This window comes from Rhinolophus ferrumequinum, chromosome 20 (genome assembly GCF_004115265.2).
Source record: "Rhinolophus ferrumequinum isolate MPI-CBG mRhiFer1 chromosome 20, mRhiFer1_v1.p, whole genome shotgun sequence".
NCBI classification, from domain to species: domain Eukaryota; kingdom Metazoa; phylum Chordata; class Mammalia; order Chiroptera; family Rhinolophidae; genus Rhinolophus; species Rhinolophus ferrumequinum.
The window spans coordinates 2,250,230-2,263,268 of NC_046303.1; the positions used below are offsets into that span (position 1 = coordinate 2,250,230).

The following is a 13,039-nucleotide window of genomic DNA, read 5'->3' on the forward strand; positions in this document are numbered from 1 at the left end:
CAATACAAGGACGGTTAAGAACTACTCTGTGACATGCCACAATAAAATCCCACCCTCGTGTTCAGAAAACTGAATCTCACGTTAATTCTGCACCATAATTACAAAGGTTTTTCTCATTTGAGTCTGTCTTGTTTATAATTGGTTGGATAGTTTGGGAAGAATCACAGATTTCGCCGTTTTTATGGTAAACACATGTGAGATTGTGGACACGCGGTGCCCTGTGAGGCCAGGCACCGGCCCCGTTTGCTCCGGGGGCTGGGTTGTCTGGCTGTGGCTGCTGGTGGCCCTCGGGCCCAGGGCTGAAGCACTGGTGGGCCATGGAGCCTTTTCCCTTCTGTGCTCACCAGCTGCGTCCCTCATCCACAGTCTTGGAAACTCATGTCACAACTCACACTCATTCAGTGGCTTTCAGAAATAGGTGAAAACCCCTCCCCACCCAGAAAAGGTAACTGTCATTCATGTCTTCTTCATAACTAGTCCTGATATGACTGAAACGGAAATATGTCTTCCAGATGTGCTATCCATAGTACATACAGCCTGTACCTGCACAGTTGTCAGCCTGGTTGGAGAGGGTGGGTCCCCTGAACCCTCCAGCTGTAGCCAGGTCTCTGCTGAAAACAGGCTGCACAGCTCAGATCCACACTTCTGAACCAAAGCACAGAGGTGTCCCCCTCCCCAGAAAAAAAGGGACCCGATTTATATTCAACCAGCAGGCCCAGTTTGCTGGTTAGGAAGGCGTCTCTTCTGAAGGTGGTCCAACAGAGCATACATGAGCAGAATTGTTGAGGTCACTGTCAGCTGTCACCTACCAGGGACACCTGAGACATCCCAGGTGCAGGCCAGGACCCCAGGTGCCAAACGCAGTGCCCCCTTTCCTCCTGCCCCAGAGATGCCGACCTCTCCCTGGTGTCGGTGGCGGCTGGCAGTGCAGCCTGTGAGACTGCCACCAAAGGGCAGCTCTTCCCGCTTGGTTTCCTCTTTAAACCAGCCGAGGAGGCAGCCATCTGTCAGCAAAACAGGAAGGTCCGGGCCCTGTCCCGGCGTCTTCGTGCTGTGTCCTGGCTTCACTTCTCCCTGTGTAAGAGCAGGGCGAGGTCTGAGGCAAGGGTCCTGAAAGAGCGGGACAAAGCGGCCGTGTCCGCGTGGCCCCGCTGCCGGGCTGGAGGTGTATTCATTATTGATGGAAGGCGTGCGCGGGCTGCTCAGATATGCAGCCTGCCTGGGTAAATGAGACATTCTTCAGCAAATTGCTTCGTGTTTTGATTGCTGATTGTACGTATGTCACCAAGCTGACTCAAGGCTCATCGATGCATGCTCAGTAAATTAGAAAGAACATAACTATGGATCAGCCAAGAGAATGAATTCTATGCCTACAATGACCCAGGGCCATTTAATTTTCTGCTTAATTTTGTTGCAGTCAGTTTGCATTTTGGGTTATTATGCAGTAGGAAATTAACAATAAATAACAAATTTGGTCCTCCTGTGCTGGTAATGATATTTTTATAAATCTTTGTAATGCTGTTTTTTAAAGCATCAAGGTCTGTGCCATTCTGATACTCCAGCAAGTATGTGAGGAGGCAAACATATTCTTCTCGGTAGATAACCTTGTTGTTAAACGCACAAGGCTTCTTTATCGCGCGCACGCTCTCTCGTATCTTATTAGTACCTTGCTTTAAACTAAAGTCCCTTCCTCTCTTTCTCAGATAACCTGAGGACAATGGACGCTGATGAGGGTCAAGACATGTCCCAAGTTTCAGGTGAGATCCTTGTGAGATGCAGCACGGGCCTCAGACGCCACGGTGGTGTCTGGGGGAGGGGGAGGGCTTGTAGTGCAAAGGAAAGACCAAGGCCGAATCTGGGTCGCTGCTTCATGTCAACTCTTAGAAGGGATTCCGGTTGGAGAACCTGAACAGAAAATCTCCATGTTCAAATTAGGTTTACTGTCAAATCTGAGAGCAACTTGGAAAGGACTCAATATAGGTAGTGCTCTTGGCAGGTGAGGTGACTGATTGATCTTCTCTAGACCCCAAACACATGCCAGTGATGGTGTTTAAAAGGGAGAAGAGAGAGGGGGTGGGCGGGGCGGGGGAGAGAGAGAGACAGAGAGAGGAAGGAAGGAAGGAAGAAAGGAAGGAAGGAAGGAAGAAAAAAAGAAGAAAAGAAAAAGAAAAAGAAGGAGGCAGAGAAGGAGAAAGTAGCTTGGAAAATGTAGTTTTGTGGGCACAGTTCAGAATATCTGTTAAACGTGAAAACATTGGTCCCCTTCACTATATGTTTATTTCAAGCCATATTGGACGTAGCTCATTTCATCGTAGGAGACCCAGGAAGTGGAGCAATAAGTAGGGAGAGTAGGCGTGAGGGTGGATCCCAGAACGTCCCATTGGGTGACACTGGGGAGGATGGACCACCAGCCAGTCCAGTGCAGTCTGCTCAGCTCCCTTGTTCACAGGCCAGGAAGCCCACCTCTGTCTGCCCTGTACCTGGAGGGCACAGCAGCAGATGCAGCCTCCAGGGTGTTCAGTGTCTCCTATTTTATAGCCTCACAGGCTCATGGTCAACCCCAGGTTGGCCTCCGTGGGAGAATGGCCCATCCTTGTCCTCTGGGCTTGGCCGACCTGCAAGCACTGGTTTCCAAGTTGTTCTTGAATTCTACCTCTCGGGCTAAGCCATCCTCACGACGGTGACCAGGACCAAGGTGACAGCTGCCCTTCTTGGTGGCTGCTCTGAGGTGCAGGAGAGGACGCCCACGACCGCCCGACTGGAGATGGATTTCCTGCACACCGCAGGCATTTCCTCCGCCTCTGTGCCAGCTACCCCGTCACTTAGAAAGTTTGGAGTTGAACTCTCCAGGCTGTAAAGAACCGAGGGCTAGCTTTTCAACTGTGGCATTCAGGCGCTTGATGTACAGCTGGTGGAAGTGAAAACTGGTCGGCCAGTGTGGCCTCATCTCTGTAAACTAGAGTGAATTGAAGGAGTTAGCGAGAGATACACCCTCACATCTGCACAGTGTTTAAACAGACGTCAGTGCAGCATCTGACGGACGTTTGGAGACGGCGGTCCGTCCCCGCACATTGTTCCTGAAGCTCTCGACAGTGAGGGTGACTTGAGCATACTAGTGTGGAAGGATGGCCGAGGCATGTGCAGACGTGAACCAGTTTGCGATCTGCAGTGAAAACAAATCACGGAAACACACACACACACGCTTTCTACATGGCTGCATATAGACTTGGGAAAATTCTGGAGAGTAGTTATTAAATCCGTACTTCCTCTTGGAAGACTGGTGACAGAAGGAAGGGGTGGGTTGTGGAGGCAGAGGCGGGAAACTGCTTTTTCACCTTCTACCTTTCAGCATGATTTGAATTTATTTCCCTTCAGCACATACTTGCTTTCTTAAACAGAAATACCAGCACAACAAAACTGTAAATGAACACAGAAAGCTTTGGCTCCTTGAAGCCTGCCATGTAGCCTGGCTGGGGTCTGGTAACTGCTGGGAGAGGAAGTCCAAAGGGAAGGGGGCCCCTCCTTCAGGATGGCACTGCGGCTGGAGGGGATTAAAACGTCAAAAAACACGATGCTGAAAATCCCAAAGGCACACGAAGACCCTTCCACTGCTTCTGCTCTTCGCGTTCTTTCCCCGGGGTGGCCTCTAAGGGGCATCATGCATGATGACGCATGTGAAGAGGGGACAGCGCCTGTGGTCGGTGGAGTCTGCACTCAGGTCCCAAAGTCCAGGCTGAGGCCAGCCTGGGGGGCCTCTCTGTAATGTCTTATGTGAGGAACAGCCGTCAGTGCGCTCATCTCTTATCACGGTAACAAAAATGGCAAAAGCCTCATTTTCCTCTCATAGTTTTCCTTCCCTGAATGTTATGCTAACCACTCCATTTGTCCTGAATGTTGACTGGCTGGTCTCGGGGGGTGGGCGCCTCAAGACACAAGACTGCCTGCAAAAGGAGACTCTGTGGGTTGAAAAGATTTAAGCTTTGGTGAAACTCAGATTGTATACACCTAGCAAAGGAAATACTTCTTCTAAAACACTCGCCGTCCCTTTGGGTTGAACTTGGAGCTTTCTATGCGGTGATGAGAGCATTGAGAGCCATGCTGTTTTTACTAGACATAGAAAAGATGCCTTTTCTAATTCTTGCTGCTTCTCCAATGAAACCCACTCCCCTCACTTTTAATTTTTCATTTCTAAAATGGAGGAACGCAGCAGTTAGCTTTGGAATAGGGACGTACATTTACCCAAACAGAAGTGGATGTTCTTTATACAAAATCTGAAGAATACGTTACTGAATCCCATAAAATTATTCAATATTATCTTCTGTCCACAGGAAAGAAAAAAAATAGATTTTTCTAAGTTGAACCCTATGAAATTACCATTTTCATAGGTTAAAGAAAAAGAAAGATGTTCCAATGCCAGCAAGTACATAGGGATCAACCTGATACATGTAGACTACTCAGCTGAAAAACAGAGAAATTCTTAATATCTGACTTGTTGAAACCACCTGCTCTTTCTTCCCTGGGGTTTATCCTAAATGTAGGCTGAGCCCGGTTTACAGTGTCTTGTGCGTAGCAGACACCCAGTAAACATGCAGTGCCTTGTACCCATGTGGGGACAATGGTGTTGAATAGGCCTGGGGAGAGTCCGTCCACAGCCAGCTGTCCCTCCTTTGGGGCACTCCTCATTCATGCTCTCGGTAAGCTGCTTTTCTTTTTCTCTTTCTTCTTCAGCACTCTTTCCAGAATCTGTTTCATGGACATTTTTGTTTTGGTGTCTAAGGGAAGAGTCAGCCTGTGGGAGCGTGAGGGATGGGAGCATGGACAGACCTGTATCAGCCCTTCTCTGCCCCAGCGATGGGACCTGAGACAGTGGTCCTTGCCTCCTGGGATACTGCAGTGTCATCTGCAAAATGAGGGACTGGAGCTAGTTGGTTGAGCTCCCTTGGGCTCCTACGACCACAGGGCTAGATCGGGTGTTTTCTTAATGGCATTTGTGATGTTTGCTGGGACATGGAAACAAGAAACAGGCTCTGTGGGCACATGCAGTCTGCTTAGGGAAATTTGGCTCATCTGCTGAAGTTTCCATAGAAATAATAATCCGATGAGTACATCATCGTACACCGATGAGTACATCAGATGCACTGAGTACATCTGGTACGTGGTTCTCATTTCACCTTTGCACATACCCAGTGGTAAACATACGCGCACCACCTTCGATTGGCAGGGAGCTGAGAGTCCCAGCATTTCAGTAAGTGACCAGAAGCCCCTCCATAGGGAACCAGACGTGCGTCGGGGATAAGCCCAGTTCAGCTGCTGGAGCACCAACTTCTCCAGTCTTCCATAGAGTTGGAAGTTTATTTAACCCAGGAATTATGTTCAGCTGCGTACTTTTATGTAATAAAAACTCATGCATTTGGGAGACCAAAAAATCACAAAACTTTGTTGGGGGAAGTATAGCCTACTTGAGAAATTCTTTGCTTGTTGCTGATAAGCAAAATATACAATTTTCTCATCTAATTTGCCCCCAAACACTTCTCACAGGTAATGCTTTATTTGAAACACAGGCAGTAGGTTAATTAAATATAAATTGGTACCAAGTTTCTTTCATTTTTCTAACTAAGGGAAATTATATTGTACCTCCTAAATTATTTCCTTTAAATACTTGGTTTCTTGCTGCCTACACTTCTGTGTGTCTGTGTGTCATTCCCATGCCCTCAGGGGAAATACAGATGCCTGCTGCTACACTTACCTTATGTTTCTATAGTATGTTACAGTCTCCAAAATGTTCCCCTAAGCTTCATTAGCATATTAACATTCACACGCATTATTGTTATTTTATCCTCACAACAACCTGTGAGCTAAGCCAAAATCATGGTTTTTAGCCTCATTTTACTCTTGAAGGAGTGTGAAAGAGGTGACCCATTCCATGTTCCCATCATCCTCAGAATTGGTGAAGAACTACCAGGTTTCTCCGAAAATAAGACCGGGTCTTATATTAGTTTTTGCTCCAAAAGATGCATTCAGGTGTCTGTTCAGGGGATATCATCCTGAAAAATCGTGCTAGGGCTTATTTTCCAGTTAGGACTTATTTTGGGGGAAACACGGTATATAGTCAGAACTGTATCCCAGGTCAGCTCACTTGCAGTCACAGTGTGTTAATATTTGGGATGTGCCGACTTGATTTAATAATTTTATCTTTGGAACTTTTGTTATCTCTCTGTGGTTTTGCATTTTAAGTGGTCAACTGGGCAACTTGGTTTAAAATCCACACATACAGGTATTTTTGCCTATCACGAAGGTTTCCGTGAAGTGGTACATAATCATGGTGGAAACCTCCAGCAGAGAAAGCATCCTGGGTCACTGAGTGAAAGGCTCCTGGCACAACTGATGTCTCAGCAGCCAGTGCTCAGACTTCGGGGGCTTTTAGGCAAATCAGATGGATGACTTTTAAACTATCACTGAGTGAAGGCCAGGCAAGGCGGAAGCGCAGCAGAGCCCTTGGAGGGCACGGGACGCGCTCTGACTTTGCTCTCTCCCAGTTCTAACTTGTTACCAAGGCCACTGTACACGGCGGAGACTAATGTTTCATTTCCCTGCTCCCCAGGGGTTCCTTCACGCAGGGAGCTCCTATCGATCAATCTGGCCCACAGATTTTAGAATCATGATCCCCACTGTTTGCATTATTCCTTTTCCTCCCCCACTTAGAACACAGTGGAAGTGTTGAGCTGGAAGGTGAGGGCCCTGGAAGGAGAGCTGGCGCTCAGATCAGTGCTGGAGCCCGGCCAGGCAGAGGAAGCAGCTCTGTTATTCTGGGGCCTCAACAAGTTGTAGTTGGTCTTGTTCCCTAACGAAACGATTGCTCCAATATTCTTTTATAAAGCAATCAAGGCGTATTTGGGTGGATGTTAGCATGAATTGAGCAGAGAGAGGATGTGCCTTCTTGGTATGTCCTGATTCTTCATGGTCCCTCACCCCTTGGTTCCAGCCCTGAGATCTAAACGGGTCCCAGCGTGCGCGAACGGGTCACGGAGCGCTCCAAAGGCATCACGGGAGGATCATAATAAGAAAATGGGTCCATAAAGCTTAATTTCTCAACCTCTCACTCCCGCCCCCTAATCATGGCAGCTGGGTAATCACAAAGACGCACAGGCACACCCCACACTCTGCACATTTCATCATCTGGCCAGTTTGCTAGACCAGGGGTCCCAGCTGTCTGTCCTGTGGGGGTTCCACAGGGGGCTTTGGCAGAGCAAGTGGCCTGGGTCTCTGATCATCCAGCCTCCCCACCATGTAGTGTCCCCACTTTACACTGAAGTTTTCTTAAGGTTATTCTTACCAAAAAAAAAAAAAGATTGACCACCTCCCCGAAGCCCTCGAAGTTTGGAAACCATTACTCTAGAGAGTCCTAAGAAAGAGCTAAATGGCTCACATACCTCTTGCATTCTTGTATCTAGAGTTTTCCCCATTTATAAAACAGGTGAAAAATAACAGACATTTAGCTGTTGTTACTTTTAAGTCTTCGATTTAGGACAATGAAAATAGTGATGTATGCACAGCTACCAGGCTTTAGAGTGACACCAGCAAGTTTGATCAATTTCTCTCTGGCCTTTTGTTTTTCCTTGGGAAACTCTCATAGTGATGCCCAGCTTTAACTATTCATCTTGTATTGGCTATCCAAATAAACCCGTAATGCTCTTTCTGAAAACAGGCCCATTGTGGTCATCACTGCTAAGCTGGAACGTTCCACAGGGATGTGTTTCCTAGAAAATGCCCGTTCCACTGCAAATGTCCCAGAGGGTTGTGTCACATGATGGGGATGCTTGCTCTGGTCTTGCCAGTCTTCTGTCTGTCGGTGTTGCTCCTGCAGGTGGTTTATTCAAAGAAACAATAACATCCCACATTCTACCTATAGCCATGGTTTTCTGGCCACATCAACTGTTCGCTTATCATCGGTGCACACGCCCATGTTGCCAGCCCCACCGGCAAACAGGCAACGCCCGTCTGGTGCTTCTCTAGTCACCTTCCTAAAGGATCTGAATCCCAGCTGGTCTTCTGCAGAAGCTCTGAAGTTTACTTTGCATCCACTTAGGGCCTTGCCAGCTGTTTCTTGCGTGTACTTTAGGTCTCCTAATTCAATTTTAAGCTAGGTCTTATAGGTTATTAGAAGAAACAGGAGTTTCGGTTTCAAAAGAAAAAGAGCATTTTCCTACCAGCCGTGGCTTCCCAGTGTTGCATTCTGGGAGCTGGGGTGAGTTCCCACTGCTGCAACCTGTGACTCAACTCTAATTCTTCACTCAGAACAGATACAGGCACCTTGAAAAGCCCTGTTTTATTTGGTAAACCCTACTTTGTGGTTGTGTGGATTACATTTTATTTTCATGATTCAAAGAATTCCTGGTGGCAGACTTTCTGTGTATGCAAGAAGGGAACCCTGGTCATTCTCTTCCCAAGCTTCCCTCCCCTCCCAACTTGACTCAAATCAGGCAGCTGCCAAAGTATTTCCTGACAAGAAAGGAACAGACCCGAGATGTGGAGCTCTGAGCGGGATGCCCAGCCTGCTGACCGTAAAACAAACTCATGTGCGGTGTGGTGACGCCGGCCGGTGTGGAGGGTAAACTGGAACAACCTTCCAGGAAAACAGATCGGCACACGCACGAGGAACCTCAAACGCCCAGCACAAAACTTCTGGGGAATTACACTGTGGTGATTAAAAAGAACATGCGTGAAGGCTACCCATTCAGATGTTCACCACAGGGTGGTTTAATAAAAAGAAATGAAAACAGTACAAGTTCAAAGATACAAACAGGATTTAAATAGATCCTAGTGTACCCACGCAGTAGAGTATTATTACGCAGGTGTCACAAGGCAAAGGTGTTCATGAGAACGTCTAAAAGACAGTTTATTTTGATGAAGAAAATGTCTCACCAATATTATGATAATACTAAGTTGGCGCAAAAGTAATCTTGGTTTAAAAGGTTAAAAATAATTGTGAAAACCGCAATTACTTTTGCACCAACCTAATGTATAAATATGCGTATATGTGTATACACACATGCCATGATTTCAATAGCGCTAATCTCTAGGATTGCAGGTGATTTATAGATATATTTTTCCTTTTGCACATCTATGTTCTCTCATTGTTTGGTGTGATATTCTTTTATAAAATGGAAAACAGAGTTTAACCCCCACAGAGAAGCATTAACTCCATTCAGTAACTGCCTCCTCCTGCTGCCCTCCCAAGCCAAGCAAAGGCGAGGCCCAGCACCTTGGGTCCCCCTGCTGGCCTGTCCCCAGTGACCACTGCCCTCAGGACCGACCACCGTCCTCAGCGGTGACCGTGCCCCCAGAACCTCAAGCTGCTCCTTGTCTTCTCAGGGAAGGAAAGCCCGCCAGTAAGTGACACTGCAGACGACGGCGATGAACCCATGCCTGTCCCCGAAGACCTTTCCACCACGTCTGGAGGACAGCAGAATGCCAAGAGTGAGAGAGGCGTGGGTGAGTTGGGTCTCCTGTGAGCTGGCGCTCACACAGTCTGCTCCTATGAGACCTTTGTCTCTCTGTCCTTTCAAACACAGTGACTAGGTGACGTGAGTCCTTTCCTCTGTTGTTTCCCCTTAGCCACCATGCTGAGGAAATACAGAATAAAGATCAGCAGGGTGGGGCCCTCTTGTCTGAAGGAGGATAGACATTCACCGGGGAATACAGCTGTGAAACCCACATGTGGGGCCAACGGGCAGGGCTGAGGTGTGCCCCGCCACGGGCAGGCACTTCACTAGCTCTGTCTTCTGACCTCAGTTCTCTGCAGGAACACCCAAGTTTATGGACTGTAGATAGTGAAAATTATGCATTGATGTGTGAGGGCAGCAGGGCTATTGATTTTTAGAGCTTTGGGTTAGAAGGAGCAAATCTGGCCATTTGATTTTATCCCTCTCATCTCTATTTCTTAAATGTCAAATTTAACTGAAAATAGAAAATTTGATAGGTAGAAAATTTTAAATGTTAAAAATCAATCTAGGGGTCTCAGTCAGCATGTGTTTGCATACCGTTACCTGCCTTTTCCATAAGTGGGTTTGTGTCTGCAGTCTCTCCCCTGGCTAAGTGACGCATAGGCTACAGCTCACATTTACAAAACTGAGTCTACCCTCTTTATTGTAAGAAAACAGACACAGAGAAAGAAGTTCAGTGAATTAATTAAGCTCAAATAGCAGAGTCAGAATTAGACTCAATTTCTGACTCAAAGTCTGGTTTTTACTTCATTATGCTGTGTTCTCATGAGCTAAGAAATCAACAGTTCTTGAAATACCTATTTTTCAAAGGAAAAAAACCTGATATTGAAAGCCACTTATAAGCACCAAAAAAATATCATGAAGGGTACCCAGGTGGAAATGAGGCAGAATGGGTCCACAGGTGGACCGGCTGCATAAGCCCCTGCAGCCCAGAAGGCAGCGTCTGTGACCGTCTCAGGGTTATGACATAGCACGCGACCTATCTGCAGGACATCCTGATGTAATAGCTGTAGTATGTCTTGTGTTTTCATGTGTCGTAGAAACCAAGTAGACTCTGGGTACAGTGGTTCTTTTTTTTTTTCCGTTATACAGTTAATTGTACCAAAAGATAAGGGTAGTGACTAAAGCATTTGATGTAGATGAGCCAGGAAAACAAGAACATTTCTGAATTCTGTCTCCCTGTTAGAAAAGGGCCATATATATTGGAGAAGAGGTAGAAGAGAAGCATTTGGGGATCTTCTGCTCTGTTCTGCATACATCACTTCAGGGTGGCCCCAAATTGGGACACAGAACAGCGTGCTTTATTGTAGTTGATGCATTTATTTTTAAGGTTGTCTTCTGTTTATTGCAAGTGATGCTATTTAAACATATACCCTATTGCTACACAGGTTCCTCTCAAATTCAAAGATAAATAAGCCCATGATGGTGCATATATGTGATAAAGATTTACAAAGGTGGCGTATGAATAGCTAATGTTGGGGTGACTCTATATTGTCTCATTTGTTTGGACCCTGGGGCAACCAGTGAGATGGGTACTGCCCTCTGCACTGTTCATATCAACAAACAGACGCTCGTAAGTCACCTGGGACACAGAGTGAGGGGCTCAGGGACCAAGGGCCAGAAGACACTGTATGGATGTATATCCAGGAACTCCTGACGTGAGCTAGGACCCTGAGGAGCATTACGAGAAAACCTGGGAGCTGTCCCTCAAGTCCCCTGCGGCCTGGGCGCCAGAGTCGCCATGACATCCCTTAGGGAACTGAAAGTCAGGCTGATTCCTGGAGAGTAGAGGACAGTGCACAGGTATAGGTAACAAACCGTGTCAGAAATGCTTTCACAATACTCTAAATACGTCTCCCTTTATGAACGTCAGATTACTGACTTGCCCCCGGTAAGAGGTCACCAGCCGCTGCTGGGACTTCTGACTGTCCCTGGACTGCGTCCTCTTGGTGGGGGTTTGAGCTCCAGGCACTAAAAGGCACCTCTGCAGCTGTGGCTGTGGCGGGGGTGGGGGGCTGGCCTGTGTTTCCCTGTGGTCTTCTCCCACTGCTCCCTTGCTCCGTGGGATGTGATTTTGAGTCTGCTTTCTCCTTTCCGTATAGAGTTTATGAAAACATGAATTTTAGAGTTGTAAAATTCAAAACACTGGAAAAAGCCTCTTTGTTGGTTTGTAACTGTTGGTTGATGTCGCCGTATGGGCACCATTTGAAGTGGGCGCTGGGACCCTGTTTTGGAGAGCAAACACTCTTACACAGCATGTAGGCCAAAGTTGCCAGGAGGCCGAGAAAGTGCCGAAACACAGACAACCCTGGGGCACGGGAGAGAGGAGAGGCTGGAAGAGAAAAGTTAGTGAGTGGAGGACCCAGCATAGCAGACGGTAGAAAGAGGCGTCAAGGAAATCAACACTCTTCCCAGCACCTAAGTTTTAGAAGCTGTCCTTTGTGGTTTTTGACGGGAGTCAGCATACGTAGCATGAAGCAAAGGAAGTATGCAGCTAGCAGCAGGAGACCATGGAAGAAGATAGGGGAACCAGTAAATGAAAAGGAGAGGAAATGCATTTGAGGCCATATTTTATCATCCTGGGAAGAAGTCAGAGAGCAAAGCAGTGTCAGAAGACAAACAACAGGAAGCGAGAAGCAGTCCCTCCCTCACAGAAGTAGTGAAGCAGGAAGGGGAAGTGCCCCTGGGACTCAGGCAGGCGGGCCAGGGGGCGGGGCTGGCAGAGCTGGAGCAAATGCACCTTCCATGGAAGAGCCAAGTCCAAGCCCCTCTCTGGCTATGCCTCTCTGAGCCTCAGTTTCCTCATTTTAAAGTGGTGAAAAATGGCGACAAAATACATCCGACAGAATGGCTTCGAGGGTTAAATGGAAAAAATGTAAACATGCTTTGCTGATGTCAGAATAGCAAAGACATAAAGTAAAAAGGGCAGTGAAAGGCAGAGAAAGATTGCAACTTGTGCAAAACAGATCTTTTATGAAACGGGTAAAGGAACCTAGTGAAGCTTCACTTGAGAGAAGGGAAAGAGAAAATAGGTAATATGTGTAGCCCTGAGTATGGAGGAGGAATGTATTAATTAAAAAAAATAATAAATCCATTGAATAAGCAAATTGAAAAGGAGCCAAGAAGAGAAAGACGGGGTTACTTAGAATAGGGCAAGACCAAGAGGGAGACTCATGAGAGGGGCTGACCACCAGACCCAAGACGAAGCCAGGAGTGCTCCGTACGTCTGTTGAAATATCGGGGAGAAATGGTGAGGGGCCAGCAGGTGGAAAAAGGTGGGAAAATATTTGCTAATAATAGACCACTGGGGCATCTGGTTTAGAAAAAGACACAGAACGCTTCTGAAAAGCTATGAGCTAGACACAAATCTCATCTCAAGCAGGAGAACACCCCATAGTAATGAACAAATTGGTGGGAAATAGAGCAGTTAGCCCCCTAAGACGGGGAAGTAGTGTTCACACTGAGAGGTGGGTCATTCCCAGAATGAGAGAAGTGAACGGGCATCACCTCCTGGTTTCGCCCACTGTTGAAAGAAC

At 47.1% G+C, this 13,039-nt stretch overlaps 1 protein-coding gene across 9 annotated transcripts in view; it reads left to right on the forward strand.

The window, feature by feature from the left end:
- Window positions 1–13,039, forward strand: part of IKZF1 (IKAROS family zinc finger 1) — an 89,422-nt gene that overhangs the window by 13,956 nt on the left and 62,427 nt on the right. For all 9 annotated transcript variants that reach the window (XM_033088155.1, XM_033088156.1, XM_033088151.1 and 6 more), the window contains exons 2-3: window positions 1,704–1,757; window positions 9,373–9,492. In XM_033088155.1, coding sequence (XP_032944046.1) covers window positions 1,718–1,757; window positions 9,373–9,492 — 160 coding nt within the window. In that variant the 5' untranslated portion in view covers window positions 1,704–1,717. The remainder of the gene's footprint in view (window positions 1–1,703; window positions 1,758–9,372; window positions 9,493–13,039) is intronic.